This window comes from Pteropus vampyrus, unplaced genomic scaffold, assembly GCF_000151845.1.
Source record: "Pteropus vampyrus isolate Shadow unplaced genomic scaffold, Pvam_2.0 Scaffold671, whole genome shotgun sequence".
Classification (NCBI taxonomy): Eukaryota; Metazoa; Chordata; class Mammalia; order Chiroptera; family Pteropodidae; genus Pteropus; species Pteropus vampyrus.
In genome coordinates, this window is record NW_011889452.1 from 356,703 (window position 1) to 374,100 (window position 17,398).

The 17,398-nt window shown below is 43.5% G+C and overlaps 1 protein-coding gene across 5 annotated transcripts in view; it reads left to right on the top strand.

Moving 5' to 3' along the window:
- Window positions 1-2,294: 2,294 nt before the first annotated feature.
- FAM160A2 (family with sequence similarity 160 member A2) overlaps window positions 2,295-17,398 on the top strand; it is a 31,675-nt gene continuing 16,571 nt past the window's right edge. For 3 of the 5 annotated variants that reach the window (XM_023526005.1, XM_023526004.1, XM_023526006.1), the window contains exons 1-6: window positions 2,334-2,462; window positions 12,111-12,439; window positions 12,572-13,210; window positions 13,552-13,710; window positions 13,902-13,988; window positions 14,195-14,395. In XM_023526005.1, the coding sequence (XP_023381773.1) occupies window positions 12,302-12,439; window positions 12,572-13,210; window positions 13,552-13,710; window positions 13,902-13,988; window positions 14,195-14,395 (1,224 nt within the window). In that variant the 5' untranslated portion in view covers window positions 2,334-2,462; window positions 12,111-12,301. Of the gene's footprint in view, window positions 2,463-12,110; window positions 12,440-12,571; window positions 13,211-13,551; window positions 13,711-13,901; window positions 13,989-14,194; window positions 14,396-17,398 lie in introns of all 5 variants that reach the window. The other 2 variants (XM_011385191.2, XM_011385190.2) reach the window with 1 other exon arrangement.

A 17,398-nucleotide genomic window follows, 5' to 3' on the forward strand; every position in this document is an offset into this window, starting at 1 on the left:
CTTGGTTTTCTGTTTATTTTTTTTCTTAGTCTCTCCTATAAGCTTCTCTGCCCATCCCTCTGTGTTGGTGTTTGCTAGGATTCTGTGCTAGGCTTTCCCTCTTTCCATCCTTCTAACTTTCTCTGGCCAGTCTCGGTCACCCACAGAATTTTCTTTCCCATTTGATGACTTCCAAGAACTCTCTCTGAGCTGTAGACCTATCTATGCCACTAACTGCTCACTAGCTGTCCCTGCTAGCCCACAGTGAGCTTCAGCCGATTGGGTCTATAAATGAGCTCATTATCTCCCCCAACTGCTCTTTCTATTATAATCCCTATCTTTGACCTTTTAGCCAAAACAGCAAGCACCAGTATTTATTATTTATCATCATTATTATTGTATGATATCGTGACAGCTTTTAAGAACAGTCACAAATTCTTTGAGACTCCTTCTTCGTGACTGTTTCAACCAAAAGAGTATAGCAGGAGTGATGTGTGTGACTTCTGAGTCTAGATCACAAAAGGCCATGCTTGTTGTGTGGAAGCTTCCTCTGAAGATGACCCCTCTTGGAAACTAGCCATCATGTTGTGAGAAGTCCAAGCCATAAGGAGCAGTCATATGTCTGTACTCTGTTTGACAGCACCAGATGGATCCAGCTTTTGAGCTGTCCCTGTCCAGGTATCTGACATGTAAATAAAGAAGCCTCCAAGTGATTCCAGTCACCAGCCTCAAGTAACCCCAATGTGTGTGAGCTTCCTAGATGAGGCTCCAGACATCATGGAACAGATACACCATTCCTGCTGTGTTTTGTTAGAATTCTCAGACTATCTGAGCTTAATCAACTGGGCATTATTTTATACTACTAAGTGTGATGGTTTGTTACACAGCATAATAACCAGAACAAACATACATACATATAGAAAAGTACACATTTCTTAAATATAATTTGATGAAGTTCACAAAGTGAACACACCCATGTAACCAGCGCTCACATCAAGAGTCCCACTCTGCTCATTTTCAGTCATTATTCTTTGGTACCTGATCTCTGTCGGTGTCTTCAGCCTCACCTTATAGTGTTTCCTCTGCATATTTCCTAGGTTCAAGACAAGCTGTACGAATTGTAATTCCCAGAGCATCCCTTACATGTTGTCCATTCTTCTTGCCTTGGTATGTGCTGATCATTTAGACTGAAACTTCCATTTCCTTTCCTTTTTAAATACTTTTTCTTTTGAACTAATTTTAGGCTTTTGGATAAGTTACGAAAACAGTATGAAAAGTTCTTGTAAACTTCTTACCCATGTTCCCCAGTTATCATCTTATATAACCAGAGTACGATGATCAAAACCAGGGAATTAACATGGATACAATACTTTCAACTAAACTACAGACCTTATCTGAAACTTCTGTATCTTTCTTAGTTTATCTTACTCTTGCTTGTTTCACAAGACTGCTCAGACATCATCTCCTCCTGGAAGGCTTCCCCAAGCCCCTGAGCCTTTTTTCCTCCTCATCCTCTCCACACACAAGTCATGCTAAGTGTCGTTCCTTCATGGTACTTATGATACTATGTTGCAACTGTATGGTTAAAGGGCTGAAGTCCTGGAAGGCAGAGGCCAGTTCTAGTTGATTTGGAATCCCACCTGACATGGAGGTGCTTATTCTGTGTTCTTGAGTGACTGAATAAGACAGTGTCCAAAGGATTACAGGGCAGCAGGTGTTGAGGAGTCCAGAGGAGCAGTCGTCGTCCAAGTATCCAAGCCGTGAGCACAGATGAAGCAAAAATGACTTAGTCTTGTTCTCAGTCAGATCTCTCTATGGCCCCTCCTTTTCAAGGCCCCGCCCACTCACTGACTCCTCCCCTCAAATCCACCTTTCGTGCTAGCCTCGCCCATTCCACGCCCACTTTCTCATTCCAAGCACCACCCAGGGCCTGTGGCTCGGTCCCTTCCATACTAGTCTATAATAGCCCCATCTCTCTCTTAAGCCCCGGCCCTGGGGGGGGGTCTTTCTCGGCTCTTAAAGTCGCGTCCCTCCATAGGTCCCGCCTTCTGCCCTCTGGTTCGACCTTTCCTCTTCAGGCTCCGCCCGCCCCCGCGGGCCTCCACCTCCCCAGAGGTCTTCCCCAGTGACTCGCTAGAGTACTGCTGAGGGGCGTGGTTTTACACCTCGAAGGGGCGGGACCTGGGGAAGAGGCGGTACTCCTCGCTCGGAAGGCTGTCAGCAACCCCTCCCCGGCGCTCGGTCGTTGCCAGGAAACAGGCATGGACGCTCTGATTTTGGCCGGGCCCAGCCAATGAGCTGGCACGCCACTGCCCAGTCGTGCGTCGCTGGGCGGTTACGTGTGGTGCGCGGGGGCGCGGGTTGCGTGGGGCGCGGGGCGGGGCGCGGCTAGTGCGCCTGAAAAGCGATGGCGGCGGCCTGAGCTTACCTAGCGGATCCGCGGCGGTTGGGCCTGGTCAGGGTGGGGGTTCCGTGAGTGAACAGTAAGTATGGGCCGGAGGGTCCCGAAAGACACGTGTGGGCATGAAGGACTGAGCCACGACGGCCCCAGATTTGGTGACTGTATGGGTTGCGAGGGGACAGGTTGAGAGACTGCTTGTGGCGAGGGGCCGGGTGTGGGTGTCTCAGGTAGGGGAGCAGGGTGGGAGCTTCAGGGTGAGTGGACAAGTAATGAGCTGGCTTGTTTGAGTGGCTGCGGCGCTTCCAAGGGACCAAGTGGAAGGGACTTGCGAGCACGATTTACTGAGGGGCTGAGGCTGCCGTGGGCAGGGATGAGAGACAGCCTCGGGACCCGAGTGAGTGAGTAAGGCCCGTGCGGGGAGGGGAGAGGAAAAAGCGAAGGCAGGAACGTGCGGGCTGGTGGTCAGTTGATGAGAGAGTTGAGGGCAGGGCATGGAAGGAAGGACTGAGGGTTGCGAGACTTGGATGTTGGTTCCGAAGCCTCTTTCAGTGCACTGTCCTGCCTAGTGAGAGCAGTAGTTCTAGACTGAGAAGGACAGCATGGGTGAAAGTGTTGTGCACTTGGCTCTTCTGTTCCCATGCGCTCTACATATTTTGGAGGACCAAAAAAAAAAAAAAAACAACAAAAAAACCGTCTTTGGCGATAGTTAACTACGATAATGAAATTTTGGAGCCGTAGTCTTCAACAGAGTAATAACTGGGACCCTCGTTCCCTCACGTTCCTCCTTGAGATGGCAAACTTGAAGATAGTTCCTCTCATGGAGGTTTTTGGCCATGACTGCCTATGTTTGTTTTCTCTCCACCTGCTTCTGGGTAGCCTCACTTTCCTGCTGCTCTTCACCTATGCTGAGCTGTGGGGCTTTGATGGTTGTATTGGACTAACCACGTTCAGTTGTTGATTCTACTTTCATGAAAGTAACATGGGTTGTTGCATACAGTTACTATAGTTAGGCTCCTAAACAGGATGGCTTTGCTCTCATTTTCTTACAGTTAATTTTTCTAAAACACCACTTTATTGAGGTAAATTTATGTAAACTGCTTTTACTTGAAATATACATGTTCAATGAGTTTTGACTTTGTTTACATCTGTGAAATCATCACCACTTTCAAGATACCAAACATTCCTACCACCCCCAAAAGTTTTTTACTGTCTCTCTGCAATTTATCCCTCCCTTCACGACTTGATATTGGGTTCACTTTATTAGCATTTTGCAGGTTCCTATCTTCCTGCCAGCCCACATGCACATGAAAATTTTGAAAGTTCTGGAAAGCTGGGCTGACACTCAGTGATAATGGCTACTTTCACACCATTAAATTTTCCTCTCTGCTGACAGTCTGCCACAGAGCCTAGACACCTTCCCCAGCCTCAGGGGAAGAGTTAGGCCTTTTCTATCCAGACGTGTATCTGAGAATTAGGAGCAGCCCAAGTTTCCATTCTGTTCCAGAGTCTCAGCGTCAGAGCCAACTACTGTTCTGTTTATGGTATGTTTTCATTGCTTCTCTCTGGAGGCCAAACAAGTTTTCACACTGGTGGAACCCTTGGCAACCTGCCAGATGGTCAGAACTTTGTGGAACCTATATGTATCATAACAGGGTTTAGAGCAGTGATTCCTAAACACTGGGCCTAGAATGTTGCCAGTCCATGATAAAGTTTTCATTCATCTAAGGTGGAAGGAGGGAAAGACAACATATGGAACTTGAGTTTTCCATAAAGAAATTTATTCTAAGATGATTATTTCTATTATTTTGGTGTTAAAGTGCTCTCCCACTGATGAAATAATGGTGACAGTAGATGGTGGGTTTAAACAAATGATCTTATTTGTTAAAATAAAAGATAAACCTCATTTTTTAATTAAAAAAATATTTCTAATGGCTCATGCAATCCAGAAATTTAGAATGATGATGATACGGCTATTGTATTATGTTGAGGAAGCATGCATTTATTACAGTAATTCTATATAACTTCTGACATCTGAACAGCATTAAGCTTTACATAGCAATCTCAAGTTTTACTGTATTTACATAGATCTCTTGTGAAGTAGGCAAGACAGGAATTCTTATTTTATAGATGAGGAATCAAGTGCAGAAGCCAGAGGTCACATAGTGATAAAGTGGCAAAGCGGAACCCAAAGTTTGGTCTCCTGAAAGCGAGTGACTTGGAGGAAAAAAGTTTGTAATAGAGAGTGAAGGTGATGGGGACTAAAAGGTACGTGATGTGTAGGAGGGGTCGTGATGACACGGAGGACACTATACTGGCAAAAAACATTTTTTATGATTTGTAATTGTTATATTTCTAAAAGATTAAAGATGGGTTGAGAGATGAGGATTCTGTTTAGTATTATGGAAATGACACAGGAACAAGTATAGACACATAATACTTGGATCACATCGTGATAGTGATAGAATGAGACTAGTCCCATGTCAGAAGGTTCTTCAGGACTGTCCAAATTCTTGGTTATTCTGGAGAAAGTACTGGGTTTGGTAAGCTTGTTGTTTGCTATACTGAACTCCTCGTTGAAATAGTAGTGCATTAAGTATAATGGATTTTGACTTAAGACATATAAGTCAGTGTTAGATCTGAGAAGATGAAACACAGATGAGGATGATGATGTAGAGATAGAAACATGTTTGGACTGCTGTGTGTAACCATTTATTCCATATCTGCTGTGTGCCAGGCACTCTACCAAGAACTGAGAGAACAAATTCATTCATGTATTAACTCATTCATTCATTTAGCATATAATTCTTTGGTATATAGTCTGTCCTTGTGATGCTCACATTTTATGAGATAAATAAGACATGGCCTTCCAAGGTCTCAAGGAATTCTCAATCTGATTGGGAGAGATAGACACATGAAAAGATAATTTCAATTTAGAGAGACAGTGTGCAATATGAAAATATAATGAGGTGATTACTTCTTATATCTAGTTTCAATCTCTTTCTATGTTCCAGTTATGAATGTTTGGTGATCTAATATATATCTCCACAGGTATTGCAAAATTAACATGTCCAAAACTGATCTCATTGTCTTTGCTCTGAAAGCCTGCTTTTGCATCCTATGCCACATCTCAATCCAGGCAAGGACTTCAGTGTCATCTTCCATTCTTTCTGCCCCATTCACCCCTCGCATTTAATCAGTCACTAAAATCTTAATACATTTTCTTCTCTGTTGTCTTCTTTTCACTTGCACTGCTACATCTTCACTGTTAAAAGCTTTAGTTTATTTGCTCCTCATCTCTCATCTGAATGTTCCCCCTTGCCCCCAACAATCTCCTGCCTTCAAACTTACTCTCTTCTAGTCTGTCCCTGGAATGATCTTTCTAAAAATACAAATCTGATCATGGAATTCCTCTGCTTAAAAACTTTGGCTCTTGTATTCTGTAGGACAGCATCCAAATTCTTTAATATGGCATCATTTGGCCTCAACTCATCTCTCCAGCTTCATTTCCTGCCACTCCCTACTCTGTGTTCTAGCTTGAATCAATTGTTCACAGTTCTCTAACAAACTTGTTACTATTTTTGAGCCTGGAAATCTTTGTAATAGCTGCTTCCTTTATTCAGAATGCCTTTTCTTCTCTGCCCAGTGAACTTTCTTCATCTTTAAGATCTAGTTCAGTGTCACCTCCTCTTTGACATCTTTGTCACCCTTACCCAATAGGGATAGAAATAGCTGTGTGTGCCATGGGGATTCATTGTTGTAAAGTATGATTGGGGTTCATGTTGTAAGTTACAAGGGCTCTGCTGGAGTCAGATAGAAGGAGTCCCTGTAAGAAGCAGAGGTGGTACTGGGGAGAGGTGAGGGAGTGAGTGGAGACCATATACTGATATCCCATTTGTCTAATACATATAGGCTGAGGGATAGACAAGAAGGGAGGAGATGTGTAAGTTGAGCTCTAGGTTGGTAGGCTCCTTTGAGGTAGTCCCATCCCTCCTCCCTCCCCCCCATTTTTCACATTTCTATGAGGTTTTAATCTGATCTTTCTGCTTTCAGTATTTAGGGTAGCAGTTCATCCATGCCTCTTACATCAGTATCAATCATTTTGCCTAGGAAGAGCCATTGTAGAAAGAGAAACCTTAGGACTTTTTTGATCTGTTCTTGGAAGGTCATTCTGGTTCCTCCCTGTCTGCTGTAGGTGTTGCAGGTGTATCTCTGCCCCCAGCTTCCTCCTTCTTTTTGCCTCTCCCAGGGCAAAGGTTCATAAATGACTGAGCCACTTCCTGACCTGTGCTGCTGTTCTGAGGGTGGTGAACACCCTTGCTGAGTGTGCCTGCAAGGCTGTATTTTGGGCCCTAAGGTGAACATCTGACCTTAGCTACTTGTGGATCTGAAAGATCATTCATCTTCTTTTTCCCCATGGCTTAGTGTGAAGGGAAATCTGAGAAGGGGTCTACATTTTTCCAGACTTTGCTATGAAAGGAAGGTGCACAGTAATAGGGTGGTGATTCCATAATATTCTTTGCCTTGTTCTGAACTTTGCAGGGTTAACAGGGAGTGAGGGAGGCTAACTAGGTGATAAGGGACACCAAGCTATGGTCTTCTCTTATGTTTCTGCAGTGTATGAGCAGGGCCCAGATTAAGTGCTGTCTTTTGGGTTCTGAGACACTGATTCCAGCATGCCTTTTTGTCCTTCAGGTCTTTGAAAAGAGATGGGGTGGGGATGAAGAAAGGTACTGGAGGCCAGTCCCCCTTGGGTCTGTGAGTAGTGTTCTTTGTTAGTCAAGCTGTAATAGAAGTGCGCATTCCAGGTATTTTGCAAGGTAGGCTTGTTAATCTTTGGAATTGAGGTCTAGAAGCTGGAGACAGTTTAGTTTTGGATGTGTTAAGGCCTTACTTTGCTGAGATTGGAGCTCACTGGGGTATGAGTGTGAAGTGAGGATGAACATGTTAGAGCAGATTAGATCTTCTCAGTCATAGGGCACCTTGGTCAAACAGGATCAGGAGAGGGAAGTGGGAAAAAGGTAAATGTCATTTACAGAGCTCCTATTTTATGCCTGGAGTGTTACATAGGTAATCTTATTTAATTTTTAAAATAGTAACAATACTTATTTCATGAGAAATTTATAAATCAGAAAACTGAGGCTCCAATGTGTGAAATGATTTATTTAAGGTCACACATATGGAAAATTATGGACTGAGATTCGAGTCTCTGTTTGAGGGACTCCAGAAGTCATGTTTTATCTCACTTCTTTGTGTTTCTCTTGCTTGGCCTTAGGACCTCTATTTGTTTTCTGTCTTCAAATGTGATGTGATTGAGAAAACGTACTCTAAACAATAATTCTCTTGTGTCAGTCAGGGTCTCTGCAGGTAGCAGATGGCACAAATTAGGCTTGGGAAAAATTTAATAAAGGTGTAATACTGACAGAGATATAGACAGAGTTTAAGGAATCCAACAAGGGATGATGCAGTATCCCAGGGTTAATAACGATGAGAGGGCTAGTAACAGGAGACTTTACCAGGACTCTCAGCTGTTGGCTTTGCCTTTTCCAGCCCATGTCTACCTGGGACTGTAAGTATTTGGGCAGACGGGTAAGTACCTTTTCCAGTGCATCCCTGCTGCTGATAGCTAATTGTCTGCATGACTGTGTTAGATGGTTTGAAGGAAACCATGTATGAATGACCGGATGACTGAATCCATTCTGTGGACTCATTCTCCATTCTGTGGCTGTATCACTTTCTCACCACTTCTCTTTTCCCCCTACCCCTACTCTCTTGGGTCAGTGAGGGAGGGAAGGTTGGATGGGGGTGGTAGTGGTGGATATTAGCTTCCCTCTTTCAGATTTTGGATTTACGTGAAGTGCCACCCATCTTTTACTTTTTATTGTCCTACTTTCTTAGTGAATGTGGTATACGTTATTTTTCTGTCAGTTATCCATATCTTATTTACCCATAATATATTACTTTCTTCAGATTTTTTCCCTTGACTTGACAAACACCCTTGAGGCTCCCCATCCTGAAACAAAACAATACCAAACAATAAAACTCTGTGTCTTGACTCTCTGTTACCTCTCTCAGTTTCTTTAAACCATTGTCTTATTTCCTCCTTCCGTATATTAATGAATTTCCTGAAATTCCATCTTACTCATCTTTGGCTCCTAGTCATTCTTTAACCAGTTACTTTCCTAAGTTTATCTAAAACTTGAATGCTAAAACTGACTATTTTCAATATTCATTCTACTTAATCTCTCTGTAGAGTATATACTATGGGCAACCTCCAGTTACTGGACACTTTTTTTCCCCTTGATTTCTAGATTACCACAATTTCTTGGATTTCTCCTTCCGTCTCTGCCTAACTTCACAGTTTTCTTTAAAGACTTCTCCTTCTTTGCTTTCCTAAATCCCAGGATGTCACCCTCAGCTCCTTTCATGATCTGCTGATCTCTTTGAATGATTCCGTCTACTTCCATAGCTTCGTCTATCACTTATAAGCTGGTGACTCCTGGACTTATATCTCTAGTCTTGATTTCACTCTTAACCTCAATTATAATAATTTTACTTGCTTTCTGGACAACATGGATATCCTATAGGTATCTCAGAACTTAACATGTACTAATTCTCTTTTCTAAAACACAATTCCCTTTGTTATATGTTCCTAGTCTGTTAATGGCATTATCTTTTACTGAATCTCCTATATTTCATATTATCTTCTGTTATCCTCCATTCATTTATCAGGTCTTGTTGTTTATATTTCATGATTAAGTTAAATCCAGAGGCAGGTTATCTGCTTTTTCATCTCAGCCTTGTACTTACTAGCTGCCTAACATTGACAATTTAACCTTTCTAAGCTTTGATTTCCTCATGTGTAAAATGGAGATTATAGTACCTCTAGGGTTTTTATGAGGGTTAAATGAGCTACTACATGTATGGCTTAGAATAGAGCCTGGCGTATAGTAAGTGCTCAGTATATGTTAGCTGTTACAATTATTTTTAATTCATCATTCAGTTCTACAAGTATTTTCGAATGCCAGGCACTATGTTGCCACTGAATTTCAAAGAGGAATGAATGATACGGTCACTTTTGTCAAGGAGGTTATTAATGGCAGAGATATTAACAGGTGTAAATAATTTCAGTATCACATGGGACATGCTAAGATAAAGGTGAATCTCAGATTTATCTTTTCAAATCCTCTTCTTAGCACATTAGGTCATGACATCCTTTTTTCCCCTCCTTTAAAATAGACCATTGAAACAGGTTCTTATAATTGTCCACTGCCATGTATGTCTCTGTTCCACCTTATACTTCCATCTGACGTATTTTTAAAGGCAAGTTTGATCTTGTCATTTCCTTGTTTGAAAACCTTGTTTAGCTCCAGAGTGTCAGTAAGATAAAACCCAAACTCCTTAGCATGATATTCAGTGATATTTATAACCTTCACCCATATTTACCCTTCAACTCAGTATTGTATCTCTCTCCTCTAAATAGTCTGTAAGCCACCAGAAACTCGCAAGTTTTCTTCAAATTTGTTATGTTCTTTCATAGTACCGTATATTTGTACATACTGTTTTTAATATGAAGAAAGCCTTTCCCTTTGCTCTCTGTGACCAGTACATCATTGTTAAAGATTTAAGTCGTTAAATCTTTACCTCCTTCCTGAAATTCTCTCATAGTCTCCCAGATATTACCTCCTTCCTGAAATTCTCTTATAGTCTCCCAGGCAGAACTAGTTGCTTTCCTTTCATGCCTCCATGACACTTTTGTAAATACTTCTGTTTATAATATTTATTGGTGTTATTGTTTTTGCTCCCCCTAGCTGTTTATCCATCTTCACATTTCTAGTGCTTACATAGCACAGTGCCCAGTACTTTATCAGTATGGATGTACATTGAGTTAATGAGTGAGCCATGTCTTCTATTTAGGACTGGCTCCACCCTTTATAAGACTGCCCCTGTTTTGTAGAGCAGGGGTCCTCAACTCCCTGGGCTGTAGAACTGTACTGGTCCATGGCCTGTTAGGAACTGGGCCACACAGCAGGAGGTGAGTGGCAGGTGAGCGGTCCAGGTGCGTGGGCGAGGCTTCATTTGTATTTGCAGCCGCCCCCCAGTGCTAGCATCACCACCTCAGCTCTATCTCAGATAATCAGGCATTAGATTTTCATAGGAGTATTCGTCCCTGGTCCAAAAAAGGTTGGAGACCGCTGCTATAGATTTCCTTAAGCATAGTTGCTACATTTCTTTAGTTGTGAGCTGGTAATGGTGAGAGTATCTGGGTGAAAGGGAATGGTGGTTAATATAACCCAATGGCAAAGTGTGGGGCTGTTGCCAGGTCTCTGGGTTTCTTTCGCCCTTGTTGAGTATAAAAAGGAAGGACAACTGAACCACACCTTTCCTCTGAAGTTTTTGCATTCTCGAGAGACAATACTGCTGAGGGGGTGGTGTGTGTGATGGAGAAGGAACTGTGAGCCAACAACTATTTTGGTACTTTTCCCTTTCTCTGAGAGGGTGTCATGTCAAGTTCCCGGGAATGAGTGTTGGGTGTATCTGACAGGAGTGGGGTCTATGTGTGTATTTGGGAGTGTATCCCTAGAATGAAAATCGTTCTGCTCTTGTGGTTGGCCCTGGATTTCCACCTCTTCAGAATATTCAGGCAGTTAAGGGTTTATTTGCCCATTTCCTACTGGATGGGCTTCTAGGGAGGGACCTGTGATAGGCAGAACAAAATTTTTTCCTCAGCAGTCCCGGAGGGCTGGAGTCATATCAAGACTGTGTTTCTTCATTATTCATTTGTTCATTCATTCATTCATTCATTCATTCACTTAACCATTCATGTATTCAACAAATATTTATTGAGTCCTTGGGCACTGCTCTAGGTACTGCAGATACAACAGTAAATTAAACAGACAAACCCTGCCCTCAATGAACTTACATTCTAGTGGGGAAGATAGACAAATAATTTCAAGAAGTGAAAACTGCTAAGAAGAAAGTAGAATTAGGAAGCTAGAGAGTGAAGGTGGGAAGACGTGCTATTTAGAATTGTTGGGTAAGGCCTCTCTGAGGAGATGGCATTTGAAAAGCACTGAGTGATGTGAGCAACGTGAAGATCAGGAGAAGAGCATTCTAGGCATAGGGAACTGGAAGTATTCACAAAGGTCTGTGAGTAAAGTATAAATGAGGAGGATGGTAGGAGGTTATACAGATTAGATTATATAGACCAAGGTAAGGGATTTGGATTATTACTAGTGTGATAGGAAATCATTGAAGGGTATTCAGCAGAGGAGAGATGTAATGTAATTTGGGTTTTAAAACTACCACTCTGGTTGATGTGTGGAGGATAGACTCTCAGAGGGGGCAAGGCTGGGAGCATGGAGACCAGATTGGAAGCTATTGGAATAGTACGACATGTTTTGAGGGTATAGATGATAGATTTTGGTGATGAACTGGAAATTGGAAGTAAGGAAAAGAAGAAATGAGGATGATATCCTGGTTTTTGGCCTGAACATGTAGGTGAATGTTGATATTTATTGAGTTGGAGAAGGCTGGAGGAGTAATAGATTTGGTGGTAGAAATGGTAGGTTTGGTGGTAGAAATGAGTTGTGTTTTAGCCATGTTAAGTTTAAGATGCTGACTGTGTGCATATGCATGTAGGATTTTCAGTGGAGTGGCGGTTCTGAATTCTTCCTGCTGGGGAGTGGATTGAGGCAAACTTCTGTTGATCTCTTCTTTCTTTTTGAATTAGATTTGCAAGTCTGGACTGGTCAGTAACCTCTAGGTCTGCCACTCCAGCCTGGCATATCTTCTGGCTCCATGGCCAGCTACTGGCTCCTACAGACCAGATGAAGCAGACTAGAAACATAAGTGGAAAAAGCCTCCAGCTGGCAAGTTCTCAGAGTGTGGTCCTCTGGCCGCTGGCCCTGCCCAGCCTGCCTCATGGAGAGGATGAACTGGCTGAGCAGACTGGCCTCCCGGGTCCCTGGGCACCGTGTACCTCAAGGGGCCAGTCTGCAGACCCCTGTCATGGCCGACCCTGAGACCTGCCTCATGGTCTTCAAGAATCACTGGTCCCAGGTAGGAGACTATATGGCAAAGGGCCTAGTCTGGTGGCTTCCCGAGTCCTTTTAACCTTCTGTGTTCTCTCAACGTTCCATTTAGTCACCTTATCATCTTAAATTCCTTCTATCTTCTGTCCTGTGTTTCCAGGTGGTGCGAATCCTGGAGCGGCAAGGACCTCGAGCAGCTCCTGGGGGTGCAGATGATCTCAGTGCTGTGCGCAACCATACTTATCAGATGTTGACACTGCTAGCAGAGGATCGTGCAGTCCCTTCAGCCCCCGCTGCCCCTGGGCCCCTTCTGGAGTTTGCTCTACACGAGGATCTGCTAACCCGTGTGTTGGCATGGCAGCTTCAATGGGATGAGCTTGGAGATGGGGTTGAGGAACGGCGTACTGAGCAACTGAAACTATTTGAGATGCTGGTGAGCGAAGCTCGCCAACCACTGTTGCGGCATGGTCCAGTTCGTGAGGCTCTGCTGACCTTGCTGGATGCCTGTGGCCGTCCTGTGCCCAGTAGCCCAGCACTGGATGAAGGCCTGGTGCTACTTCTCAGCCAGCTGTGTGTGTGTCTGGCCCGGGAGCCTTCATTGCTTGAATTCTTCCTGCAGCCACCTCCTGAGCCTGGAGCTGCCCCCCGTCTCCTCCTCTTTTCTCGCCTTGTTCCCTTCGTCCATCGAGAGGGTACTCTGGGCCAGCAAGCTCGTGACGCCCTGCTCCTGCTTATGGCTCTGTCAGCTGGGAGCCCCACTGTGGGCCGCTACATCGCAGATCACTCTTACTTCTGCCCGGTCAGCACCTCCTGGGATGGGGGGTAGGGTATGGTGTGTGGACACTGGACAGGAAATGTGGAGGGCCTGTGTACTAGGCCTCTCTGTTTAGGAAGTAGCCTCCTGGGTTTAAAAGCATGCCTAGAGTTGGAGTGGGCTTACGTGGGTAGGGCAGGTACTAAGGCTCTTCATGGGCCAGTGTTCCCAGGTAATGCTTGGCATATTGGGTAACTAAATACTTGCTGTGGTAATAGCTCCTCCTCCTCCTACTCCAATCAAAACTCTGGGTCAATAGCTTTCCTGTTTCACCTTTTTTATGTTGTCTGAGCCTTTGGTAACCTATCCTTGGGGATGACTCCCAGGTGCTGGCCACAGGGCTGAGTGCCCTGTATTCCTCACTGCCCCGTAAGATTGAAGTTCCAGGGGATGACTGGCACTGCCTGCGACGGGAGGACTGGCTGGGAGTGCCAGCCCTTGCGCTCTTCATGAGCTCTCTAGAGTTCTGCAATGCAGTCATTCAGGTGAGACTAAGGTTCCCTGGAGGTCTCGCCCTTGGATATTGGGGGAGATGGGGTAGGAGGTGGTACAGTCCTGAAGTTCTGCTATTCTGTCATCTTGGGTGTAGGGTGCCTGCTTGTACTGTGCCATTCTTCTCCCTTCCAGACAGTGGTCCTCTTCACAATCCTCCTTCCTCTTTCTTGTACCCCTATAGGTGGCTCACCCTCTGGTGCAGAAACAGCTGGTTGATTATATCCATAATGGGTTCCTGGTACCTGTCATGGGCCCTGCCCTGCACAAGGTGAGAGCCATGGGTAACAAGGCGGAATGGGGATTAGGCTGACGGGTGGTAACCTCAATGTCAAGACCAATGTGGGAGACAGTGGGCTATGTGCTCTTCCCTTTTTCCTTGTCTGCTCCTGGTTCCTCCTTAGAACTCAGGGAAAATGACTCAGTATATGTGCAGGGAAGCCCTAAATTTCCAAACTTTCCCTTCCCTTCGTCCAGACCTCTGCGGAGGAGATGATCGCCAGTACCGCCTATCTGGAACTTTTCCTACGGAGTATCTCAGAGCCTGCCTTGCTCCGTACCTTCCTGCGATTCCTGTTGTTACACCGGCATGATACCCACACCATCCTTGACACCCTCGTTGCCCGTATTGGCAGCAACTCCCGGGTATGGCCCCTACCTCTGTCCTGGCTTACCTGGGTGAGCCATCTTCTTTCTCTGAATTTTGTTCTAGGAGGGTGTTACTGCCCTTCTTTGGCCTTCGTCTCCAGCAATCACTTCAAAGTTCGGTGGCATTTACTTTCTTGTATTTAACTTTTAACCATTTTTGGCTACAGATTTTAATCTATTCTCCTGCTTTTGTAATATGTGACTCTAGAACGCTGCTTCCTTTTCTGGATGACTTTGGCTGCTCATCATGGCTATTGGTTTTGCCGTTGTGTTACACTTGTAATGTAGCATTGGCTTGAGTTTCTTGTCAATTGTGTAGTGCTCTGTGGCCTGTTCTGGGGGCTCAATATTACCTTTTTAGGTTTTGTGTCTGCTTTGATAGCTGACCCAGCTGCTACTGGTATGTTTACCTTTTCTCCCCTTCAGATTTGCTGCATTTAAATTACTGTAACTGGGGACACCCACCCACCCACTTACATACCTACCTACCTACCTACCTGCTTACCTACTTACAGTCTTTCCTCTGGAACATTTGTGATGAATGTTCACTATGCACCATACTGTTCTCTGGTACTGAGGATATAATGGTAAACAAGATAGACATGGTTGCTGACTTCATGGAGCTTCCTTTATAGAGGAGGAAGACAAACACACACATTACTAAAATAATTGAAAATTGCAGTCATTGGTATGAAGAGACCAAACAGGGTGCTTATAAAATAAGGTAGTGGTAAAAAAAATCCTGTCTGAGGAGGTGACATTGAGCTGAGACTTAAAGGTCATGAGGGAGTTAGCTTATTGATGAGCAAGTGGAAGAACAGTCTAGGGAGCAACATGCAAAGGACAACAACTGGGGAAGAGCTGAATGTATTAGAGGAAATGAAAGACCAGTGTGACTGGAGATGTAGTGAGCAAGCGAGGGAGGCAATGAGATGAAAGTAGAGAGAGAGGTAGGATTCATATCCTGCATGGCCTTGTAGACCATGGTAGGAAGTTTGAATTTTAACCAGTAGAAATGTATATATAAAATAGGAGTAAATAGTTTCCAAGGTATAAAACCCTGAAATCTTTCTGGGGGAAATAAAGCATTAGTTTAGCCATGGACTTTATGACATTTATTTTGGCTCTGGAACCATTTTATTTCTTTCTTTTATTACAAATAATTGAAGTTCCCTGGGTCTTTGTGTTTAAAACAGAAGTTCTTGGATCACTGAAAGTTCTAGAAAACTGTTCTAGATAATCGAGACACCATATAGTAGGGTTTCGGGTAGGCAAGTTTCCCAGTTTAGCTATGTTTTGTATAGGTGAGGTTTCTGAAAAGCTAAGTTAGGGTATATATGAGATATTACAGAATCACTCTGATTAGACCAGTGTTTCTAAACGAAGTATACACTTCAGAATTTGAAAGTTACTAACTAGGACAACAGAGTCTAAACTCTGCCTTAGATCTCTGAAGTTACAATTTTTAGGAGTAGGTCCACGGCATGTGTATTTTTAAAAATTCTCCAAAAAGTAATTATAATACTTGAGTATCATAATTGAGAGTCGTGTAGGTTAGGAGTTATTGGTGTAAACCAATAGAGAATAGATGTCAAAAAAATTTGATTTCTCATTATGCTGAAGTTAGACCATGGTTGTATATCTAACCTCAGGGAATGTCTTGTTGTTTCGGGACAGTTGATTTCCTTCTTGGGGTCAATTTGTTTTTCCTGTGCTGGCCTCTGTCCATCTTGCTTTTGTCTTAATCTTATCCTAACTTCTTTGATTCTTTGTCATTATCTTTAGTCCTTAGCATATATTTCTATTAGTTTTGCATTTGGTCCCCTGATCTCAGGAGCCTTTTATGTTCTTGGGGTATTTCTGTTTGGTTCCTGGTTCTTGGAGAAACCATATCTCTTCTGGTTTCAGGATGCCCGTGCAGATGCTTTCCTTTGCACTCTTTGGTCTTTTAAGCTTGATTCTGTTCACCTGACTTTTTAACTTCTGTAGCCCATCTTTTGTGGCTTAAAGTGAACCATGCTAGCTAGCCAGTCTTTGTTCCTGACTATCTGTATTGGTTTCCTATTGCTGTCGTAACAAATTACCACAAACGTAATACCTTAAAACAGCACACATTTATTATCTTACAGTTCTGTAGGTCCTACATCTTGACACAATCTCGCCAGGCTAAAATCAAAGTGTTGGCGGGGCTGCATTCCTTTCTAGAGGCTCTAGGAGAAGATTCATTTCCTTTCTCATTCAGGTTGTTGGTAGAAGTTATTTCATTTCAGTGATAGAACTGAGATTCCCTATTTTCTTGCTGGCTGTAAGCTGAGGAACATTCCCCGCTTCTAGAGACCAACCAAATCCTTCACTTGTGGCCTCCTTGTTCCATTTTCAAAGCCACTAATGGATTGAGTCCCTCTCATGCTTCAAATCTCTTCTTTCTTTCTTTTCTTTTCTTTTTTTGACTCAGCTGGAAAAAGGCCTCTGCTTTTAAGGGCTTGTGTGATTTGATTGGGCACATCTTGATAATCCAGGATTAGCTTTCCATGTCAGATTTGCAACCTAAATCATATCTACAAAGTCCCTTCTACCACGCAAGATAAAATATTTATAGGTTCTGGAGATTAGGACTTGGACATCTTGGTGGGGGGTGGTGTGTTTTTCTACCTACCACACAACATTTCAGTGAGTCTGAATGTTTTCATTGCTAGTTAAAATGGTAATTTTGGGTAAACCTTCCTAAACATCCATGCTTTCCAAAATGTGAACTGCTGTCTCTTTCCCACTATGGCTGGTTTTTAATTCTCCCACAATCATTTAGTAAATGATGAGCACCTAGACTGTACAGGTAGTGCCCTAGACTAAGACCAATAGTTGTCTTTGGGGAACTCAAGGTATCTGACACACTTGCTATAAGGGAAGTATAGAGAAAGTGCGGTGGTGGGGATTCAGAGGAGTGAAGGAGAGCTTACATGTGTCTGTTGTCTTCAACTAGCCAGAGATGAATTACCCTTCTTCCTTTTCTAAAACAAAAGGTTTCCACTCTTC